Genomic DNA, 9,740 nt, shown 5'->3' on the forward strand with positions numbered 1-9,740 from the left:
ACAGAAGCATTTTCACTGCTCTTTCAATGTCACAAAGTAAAATTTACAGACTTTCTTACTTCAAAAGCATCTTCAGTGCAATGACTTGGAAAATTACTTTCCGTAAAAGAAAAAAACCAAACTCTCAAGAATGAAAAGGAATGTTCATGCATTCCTCTCCACAGATCTTGAAACTCTGAACTTAGCTTAGCATGAAGGCATAGGGTTACATTCCCAAAACCTAATCTATGGGGGATTGAAAATTTCGGTGTACTCATTCAAGAACCTTTCATTAGAACTGAGAGCTAATTCAAAATAAGCAAGAAAAAAAACTCCATAAGCAGGGAAAAAAATCTCCTGATATATTCATATTTGTAGAAAAATACCTCAGTCGTATTTGCACTGAAATAGATTTTAAAGTCCAAAGAAAGTCTTCTCCTGACCAGACAGAATTTTGCTCCAAGAAACTATTCCCACAATCTCAAATTTTACTAAGAAAGTATATTCTCCACAAATGTATAACAATATATGCCCATGTTAAATTTTAATATAAAAGAAGACTATGCATTTAAACCTAAGTCCTTGTCTTTTACTGCAGCAAAGTTAACTTTAAATGGCAAGCCAGTAGGACATTCTTGTGAGAGATCTAAACTGAATTTATGGAATTGCAGTGGATATTAACAGCATGAGTGAGGTCAATTTATCTGCAAGTAATGAAATCTTCCTCATTAGTACATGTCAGAAGTAGAGGTAAGTAAAAGAGAACTTGTGATGTAAAAGTTTTGGATATGTAGTAATATAATGCCATTAAATATAGGGGAGAACTGACCACAATGCACATTGTATAATATTAATAGGTGGATGCTCATGATGTATATTATCTTCATATTCCTTTAAGCTTCAGAATTTACAGAAGAATGAAAACCAAGCTTGTTTTACTCAGGAAGACAAATGCATGTGTTCTTAAAATTACTTATTCTCTTAGGATATTAGAATTGCTTCAAATGGACCAGAATCTGCATCATCATCTCAGTGGTTGCGTATAACTGAAAAGGAATCAATTCACTTGCAGTGCAACCAGTAACACTGCAGTTGGGAGGGTTATTGCCATGAAATCTAGGAGGCTTGTGTACTGACAAAAAGCTGCATTCACTACTTACACACTATTCATTACTTGCTCAGGAGGGAAGAATTTAAACACAAATGTATTGGGTTGAATTTCTTCACAAATTGCTCCAGTGTGGATCCTTCCCATGGGGTTCTGTTCCCTCCTTCAGGAACAGACTGCTCCATCATGGGTCCCCCGTGAGGTCAAAAGTCCTGCCAGCAATGCTCCTAAGCATGGGCTCCTCCCTCCACAGGTTCACAGAGCACCTGCTCTAGGATGCGCTCCTCCGTGGGCTGCAGGTGGATATCTGTTCCACATGGACCTCCATGGGCTGCAAGGGGACAGCCTAGCTCACAAGCTGCAGGAAAATCTCTGCTCCAATGTATGGAGCACTGTCTCCCCCTCCTTCTTCACTAACCTTGGTGTCTGCAGAGTTGTTTCTCTCATATATTCTCACTTCTCTTGGCTGCAATTGCTTCTGTGAAGCTTTTTTCTCCCTTCTTAAGTAGCTGCCAGTGATTGATGGCGTGGCCATGGCCAGCAGTTAGCTCTGTTGGAGATGGGGGAATCTTCTAGCAGCTTCTCACAGAAGCCTCACCTGTAGCTGCCCCAATACCAAAACCTTGCCACACAAACTCAGCGCAACAAACAATAAAACATTTTTTTCATGGACCGCTATCATGACAGACTGAATAAATTTCCAGATATCTTTAATAATTTATTCTTGGCACAACTAGTAAGATAACCCAGACAGAAGAAACATATTCTAATTTTGTCTTTAAATATGGACATTATTTGGCTGACAAAAAAGGAAATTTTGAGTAAAAAAGCTAAAAATGTTCACTATGCTAATGTTTAATTTCAAAAAAGGGAGGCTGTATATAAATTAAAAAGGATGATAAAAAGAAATAAAAGGAGCAGATAAAGGGTAAAAGCTTGCAGGTGGCACCAGGACTATTTACCGATATTACAGGTTCAGATCAAACATTTATTACCTATCAAAAGAAGATATTAGAAGAGCTCTTTCCCCTCAAAAAATCTAAAAGGTTAAACAATATATGACAGAAAAGGACGTAATTTAAAGTTGAAGTCATGTACAAATAACAAAAACAGAACAAAAGGTGAACTTTAGCAAATAAACAATAGCATTTTAAAGCAGGTCAAAAACCAATTATTTGAGGAAGAATTGTATAAAGACATAGCAACTACCAATGCTAAATCCAGTAGAACAGGAAACCAACCACTGTACTTGCTGCTGATGAGTGATGATTGTATTTTGGAGTGTTTCTGGAAGAAAGAGCCATGCAGAAAAAGCCATGAAATCTTATTGCCTCTGTTTGTTATAGACTATTTTTTTTCTTTTCACTGTGAGGAGAGCTGCTGAAGGCCCTCAGGGCTCTGTCCCAGGAATTGTCCAGGTCAAATTTCTTATAAATTATTTGGAAAAAAATCTGAGCAATAATTCTTATAAAATATCAGCACAGTCCTCTGCAATTGTCCAAACAAGAAAATGTGTTTTCAACTTCTAAAAACCAGAAAATACTGTTAAGCCATCATAGAAAACTATACTGTACCAATATCTCCAAAAGTTTCTAAATACAGATTTTATAAGGAATCTAACAGTATACAAACAGCTGCAAAAAAAGGATAAGAAAACATTTAGTTCCATAGAATTATTTCTGGAAAAGAAGAAACTAAAGACTCCTCAACTTGCGATAGAGATGGATAAAGGACTGTATGGCAAAGGTATGGGAAATCAAGACGATGAACTGGTCTACTTTTTGATGTGACATGTAAATAAATTGTGGAATTGATATAGGATGGCTGGATGCCGAAACTAATAAATCAAATCCAAATTCTGTTAGACAAATTGATGGAAGTTTACCAAGTGTGACATGAACTCACTCTTCAACTCAAAGTCTTTCAACCTTAGAGTACCCAGGAGAAGTGTCACTTACAGATGTCAGATTTCCTATTCTATTTCCTAAAGCATTTGCTGTTGTGACAGAGACATTACAAACTTAAATAACTTTTAATCTCACTCAAACTATCTGTATTTATGCTCCCGTGTTATGTTCTGGGGAACAGTGTGTACCATTCTTATCAGTCCAAAACACAAGCCCTGCTGGTTACATTCCAAAAACAAAACCATGCTTTTCTGGCATGTTACAGCCTATGTGCTGTTCCTGGCTTAATGACTGAAAATGCTCATTTGTTTACAAACCACCACATTTTGAGTAACACCTGAAAAAATATGCAGCAAGAGTATGGTTAGGATGGATACATCCTGGTAAAGGTGGTTGCTTGCCTGTCTTTCTTATCTCTCCCTCCTTAGCTCATCCTCTCCCTGGACCTGCAGGCTTCTTGCTATTTACATTATCCATAAAATGCATAATAGTATTGTTTTCCCAGCATTCTGACTCGAAATGCATAAGGACTGGCAGATAGGAGGAGGGAAAAGACATAATACATGCAGGACCACCACTATGTCTCTGCCGTCCACAGTTTCACTGCTGCCTACAGTGAAGGAGCCCTCACCTAGAGTACTGTGTTCTGCTCTGTGGCCTTCAACTAAGAATAACGTGGACCTGCTGGAGCGAGTCCAGAGAAGCCCACAGAGATGATCACAGGGCTGGAGCACCTCTCCTATGAAGACAGGCTGTGATAGTTGGGGTTGTTCAGCCTGGAGAAGGTTCCAGGGAGACCTTATAGAAGCCTTCCAATACCTACAGGAAAGCTGAAGAAGAACATTTTACTAGGGCATGTAGTGAATGGGCGGAGGAATGGCTTCAAACTGAAAGAGGGTAGGCTTGAATTAGATAATAGGAAGAAATTCTTTACTGCGAGGGTGGTGAGATACTGGACCAGTCTGCCCAGAGAAGCTGTAGATGCCCCATCCCTGAAGTGTTAAAGGCCATGTGGGATGGGGCTCTGAGCAACCTGGTCTAGTGGAAGGATTGGAAGTAGATGATTTTTAAGGTCCCTTCAGTCCCAAACCATCCTCTGATTCTATAATTCTAGTCAGCAATACAGAAAAGGAAAAAGACTCGCTTGCCAACAGAGGACTCCCTCTTCACATCCACTTTCCAGTCTTCCAGTTCCAGACTATAAGTCCAGAGGAGAAAGGCAAGGCTGCATATTGGGGGGAAGAAGGAAAGACAGGATGTTTAACCTGGTTTGAAGCCCTGGGAGAGTGGTTACTGCTGCTGCGCAACTGTGTTTGCCTTTCAAGTCAGTTACATATCATTAGTGAAATATATGAATCACCACTGTACAGCCTTCATAAATGTCCACATACTGAAGAAATAGAAAATAGTATTTCTAGAAGGAACTAAATTGCATCTACCAGTGACTGAACTCCATGTAATAAATGAGGAAAGACATATTGGGACTGAAAACACACAAAAAATTAAGTGATGGGAAATTACACTTCCTGGGGGAAGCACAGAATCCATTAATTTTTTTAATCTTCTTTAAACTATATACTACACTTAAAACAAGAAAAAAGTTATCTGAAGTACTTGAATTTTTTCCATGTCCACTTTCAGATTTCACTTTAATCCCATAGCACATTTAATTAAGCCCTCAGCAGTATAAAATGTTATTTTAAAAAATGTAGGGAAATTAAAATTTTATTTCTGTTTATTTGATGAATACAATGTATTTGTATTTGATGAATATGAACCATTAAAAATTCATCACATGTTCATAAATAAAATGTGCAGCTGACAAATGATGTGTCTACCAGTCAAACTATCTTTGGAGGAATTAAGAAAATCTAAAAATTAGATTTAATAATTGTCAACATGGGACACTTTTCAGGTAACTGCAATAGACAAGAGATCTGGACATTCCTATTCGTTGCAGGAACTACCATTTTAAAACGTGGACTTACAGATTCTTGCATTCACCATTTCATTACCATGGTGTTATTACATCCAGTCTTCTAGTTTACAACACTATGCATTACACCAGGGAATTAACAATTTTTTAAAAATCCCACCTCATGACTAGAATTGAAATGACTAAATTATTTTAAATCCTCCATACAAATGTGTCCATTCTAAAACTCACAGATACGAAATTTCTATGTGATTTATATGGCTTTAATATGGGGTGACATAATGTTTTTCCTATACTAGAAAAACAGTTGAAATATAATATGCTTAGTCAAAGGACATGTATGTAATATAAGGGAAAAGGTCAAGATTTGTCTCCATCTTTGGTACATTTTGGAAAAATATTTACATTTGATTGTGGCATTACAGTTAAGAATTAAAAGAAAGTTGCATCCAATTTCATAACCAGACACTTTTATTATCTCAGTCCTTGTTATGATTATCTGTACTCATTATGACCTTAGTTATTCTCCTCCTATGGATGTAAACAGCAAACTCCGCACTGAATCTCCCTTGCAGACCACTGAATCACTGTTATGAAATAATAATTTCGCTACCCTCCCTGCACACCAAAAGACCTGGATGGATCCAGTTAGTTGTGTCTTACTGCACTCAGAAAACCTTGAATCAATATTTAGCATTACCACTTTAATTGAAAAACAACACCATAATAATAAGTGAGCATCAGCACTCTGAACTGCAAAGAAAGCAAGTTCTGTGGCCAGGATGAAAGCTCCTCTATAGGAATTCCCAAGGGAAATCATAGAGGAAGTGTTTACCTCATTTAGCAAGGGGCACAAATGGTGAATATTTCTTTCCTTACTTTCAAGGGACACCATGGAAAATAATATATCTGACTAAAAAGAATGAGATTTGCACGATGCATTTAGACTCACGTTAAGTCCTCTCACAGTGTGGTGTGTCAGCACCTTGTCTGATTGTAAGGGAGCAACATATTGCATGCAGAAAGCAAATTTTGCACCAACACACCTTAGGAGAAAAACTTTGTCCTCTGCTACAATAAAAAGTCATATTGTATGAAGTAAAAAAACAGAGCGGTGATTTAGCTTTTACATCATCCTTTATTCTTTTCATTAGTTGAAGTATGAAATTGACTCCTCATTAACCTCCCACTTCCTCAGCAATTTAATAATCTTCTAAGTATAGAAATGCTCTCTCATTTTTAAGAATGCAAGTATGAAAGAGTATGGGTCACAGTTTCATCCAAAATCATGGCAGTTCACCTCTCCAAATGTTCCAGCAATTAGAAAGAAAATTAGAGCCTCCAAGTACCACTCAGGCAAGGAGTGACTTCTAAATTACAAGATGCAAGTGCTCAAAGTGGTCCCCTTTATGCTTGCTCTAAGTAAGGCACTCAACGAAGAGGTTTTGAGAGGATAAAACCCCATAACTGTTGCAGCAGCAATCGTTCTGTCAGCCAGGATGATGTACTTATATTTCACTTATGTCAGCGCCTAAATAACTGTCTTTCAGACCGACAAAAACTCTTGACTGTCCAAAAGCTTAAAACCCCTCAAAAAGTGCCCCCGCGTCTGACAATCTGCAAGTCCTGCCCAACCAAGTCCCATGGCACCTCTCCCTCGTCTCCCCGCGGCAGGAGAGACGCGGGCAGACGAGCGCTGGCCCGGAGTGGGAGCTGCCGCTCGGGGCAGCCCCGAGGGACGAGGCCCCGGCCGCCTGGGACTAGTCACCGCCCGCTGCTCCGCTCGGCTCCAAGGAACCCGCCTCCGCCTTGCTGCCAGCTTCGGGCGACTCCTTGTCCCCACGGCCCTCGCATTTCTTGTTGAAGCAGATCTTGAACACCCCCAGGACGGTCATGACCAGGATGACCAGCACCACCACCGCGACCGTCACCAGGACGAAAACGTAGTTGGAGGAGGAGGAGGAGGAGGGCAGCGGAGCAGCCGTCTTCTGTCCGCCGGCGGCCGCGGTGCTAGCGGCAGGCAGCCCCGCGGAACTACGGGGTGTCGGGATGGAGGGATGCCGCCCCTCCGCTCCGGCACCCGGAGACTCCGCGGGGCCGCCTGCGGCGGTGGGGGCCGCCCCCGTGCCCGGGCAGAGAGTTCCGTCCCGCCCGCCCGGGGTGCAGGCACAGGCGAAGCCGCCGGCGGCATCGCGGCACCCGGCGGCCTCGGCGCACCGCTCGCTGCCGGGGCTCCGGCGGCCCAAGGGGCAGGGGCAGAGGGGCTCCTCTGCCACCTTCCAGGCGAAACCGCCCGGATCGGACTGGCACGTGAGCTGCACCTCCCCGCCGGGGCACGCCACGGTCAGCACAGTGCCCGGCGGGCTGAAGCCAGGGCCAGGGCTCCCCTCCTCGAAAGGGAGGCGGTAGTCAAGGTCGAGAGCGCCCGCAGGGCTGAGGTCGGGGCAGGCGCCCTCGTACTGGTACTTGCAGACGTAGCCTGGGCTCTCCCGATGGCAGACCCGCTCCTCCCAGCCCCAACTGGGGCTGCGCTCGGGGACCGCCGCCAGGTGCAGCCCAGCGCAGCGTGCAGTGAGGCAAGACCGCACGGGCTCCTTCACCCAGCGGCCGAGCGCCTCCGGCACGTCCTGCGGGGCCGTCCCGCCTCCGACGCCCTCCCAGGTGAAGCCGCGGAGCGGATGCTCCGCGTGGGTGCAGGCGGAGGCGTTCCTCTTCAGCCCGACCCAGAGCAGCGTGGGCGCCGCCGCCTCTGCCAACAGCCCCAGCAGCAGGCGCAGCTCCGGCTCGCCGCTGACCCAGGCGAGGCCGCCCTGCCGCTGGCCGCAGGCGCCGCTGGCCGCGGGGTAGGAGGCGTTGTCGAGGTGGGCACTGAAGCAGGTGCCGGCGGGCGAGCAGCGCACCGCGGCCCGCAGCGGCGGCGGGGGCCGGCTCAGAGCGCAGGCCGCGGCCAGGAGCAGGCACCAGGGCCTAGCCCCCCTCATGCCGGCGGCGCGGGGTGCCCGGCCGCTCTGGTGGCGTTCGGCCCCGGCTCGGACTGGCCGCCGCCGTACCCGCGCCCACGGCCCTCCCCCGGGCCTGCCGGAGGAAACGTGTCGGGGGCCAGGGCTGACCTCGGCATCCTCCATCTGTTGGAGGGCGGGGGACAAGCAGTTCCCTGAGCTGCCTGGAAGCGTTCGCCCATCCCGGTGGGCGTGTGTCTAGCCGCGGGGGAGGACGGTGCCAGCACCGCTGCCGGAGGGGCCGGAGAGTGGCGAAGCCCAGAGTCGCAGCGCTGGGACCGAGGTCACCGGCCCCGTCTCAGGCCCGTGTCCCCGAGATGCCCGGGCCCGTCTCACAAGCTTCTTGTATAGCATTTCCAGGAGAAAACCGGTCCAGCTTCAGTGATCTCTTCTTTGAAGGATGGAGGCTTCTGGGTTAGGTGAGGCTGTGCAATCAACCCCCTAGCTCCCCATATACGAGGTGATTTAACACTCACATAACTTATTCAGCTCGCAGTTTTCCAGCAGGTTTGCCTAAGTGCATCCCACATTAGGTGCCAGCGATGACTTCCAGTAGGTTGTTCTTGAATGAGTTTAACTAATCCACTGTAGCTGCTCCTCTGTATGCAGTCCCCATGTCATTTCATTTTTACACTCCTTAGTGTTATTTCTGTATGCTGCTATCTGACATATACATTCAGATACAGCGCACATCCAAGTTTCTTCCACAAGTATTTTATGTGGCACAAAACTGCAGGCATATGTGTGCATTTCATTTTTCCAGCTTTTACTTTGAAAGAACCCCTGTCAATGTTTTTGGTTTTGTGAGTGTTATATAATACAGATTTCTAGTGTTTGAATCCCTGGGGGAAGGGGGGAGGCAAAGGAGGAAAAAGCAGAAAATAAAGAATCGATCTGGATTTTTTAAAAAAGTGGAGTTCCTCAGTAGTTGCAGTCCATTGTGGCATGAGTTCTGCAGTCTTGGATCGAGGCTCCAGGTGGACTCAGTCTTGTACAAAGTGCCCTCACTGCTCCAGTATGCTTGTAGGCTCTGCATCTGTTCAGCCCTTGCTTAAGAATTTAATTTTTCTTTGGAGGGAATAAATGTGGATAACAAGTCCCATTCAGCCAACTTGTGACCATCCTGCACAGATTGCAGACTCTAGGCCTACCCGAGATATAACACATGTTCGCTGGACACCTCAAAGAATTAGATTAGAAAGACACACTCTGTGATGAAGCTCCAAAGCAACATAAGAAATAATTTTTTTACACTAAGAATGATCATTGACCAGAACAACCTTCCCAGGGGTGCGATGGAGTCCCCATCACTGCAGGTTTTCAAGATGCAGTTGGACAGCGTGCCAGATAATAATCTCATGTAGGCTCCCTTTACCACAGAAGGTTGGACCAGGTGATCTTTCAGGATTCCTTCCAACTTGCACAGTCATATGATTCTATGAGAGGTACGATAATTTAAAAACATATTTCAGATTTATATAAAAATACAAAAATCAAATAGCCTGTCCTCAAAATATGCATCTATTAGTTAATTAATTTTTGCTTTGGGAAACATCTTGCTAGATGTTTCTACATCCCCACGGGATATCACGTGTACAGAAATTCTGTTTATTGCAAGAATTGTAATCGTAAGAGTTAACAAAGCAACAACATTTTGAAATACATGAAATAGATGAAGTTGTTTAGAGGCAAACTGAATTTACACATTCATAACTTTTTAGTTAAGAACTTGTTGGTGTACTTCTAGATGAAATCAGATTTTTGTTTAATCAAGATGTAGAGATGGTAACAGTGACCCATCTAAAAATCTA

The 9,740-nt window shown here is 44.4% G+C and overlaps 1 protein-coding gene across 1 annotated transcript; it reads right to left on the reverse strand.

The window, feature by feature from the left end:
* Positions 1–6,048: 6,048 nt before the first annotated feature.
* CLEC14A (C-type lectin domain containing 14A) lies at positions 6,049–8,055 on the reverse strand. The gene has a single exon (XM_027698427.1). The coding sequence runs from the start codon at positions 8,053–8,055 to the stop codon at positions 6,691–6,693; it is 1,365 nt and encodes a 454-aa protein (XP_027554228.1). The 3' UTR covers positions 6,049–6,690.
* Positions 8,056–9,740: the final 1,685 nt, after the last annotated feature.

The sequence above is a fragment of the Neopelma chrysocephalum genome, unplaced genomic scaffold (assembly GCF_003984885.1).
Source record: "Neopelma chrysocephalum unplaced genomic scaffold, ASM398488v2 Primary Assembly neopelma1_24, whole genome shotgun sequence".
Lineage (NCBI taxonomy): Eukaryota > Metazoa > Chordata > Aves > Passeriformes > Pipridae > Neopelma > Neopelma chrysocephalum.

Excerpts from the sequence above, each read along its gene's own strand:
- CLEC14A (XM_027698427.1), bottom strand. The coding sequence starts at position 8,055 with ATGGAGGATGCCGAGGTCAGCCCTGGCCCCCGACACGTTTCCTCCGGC.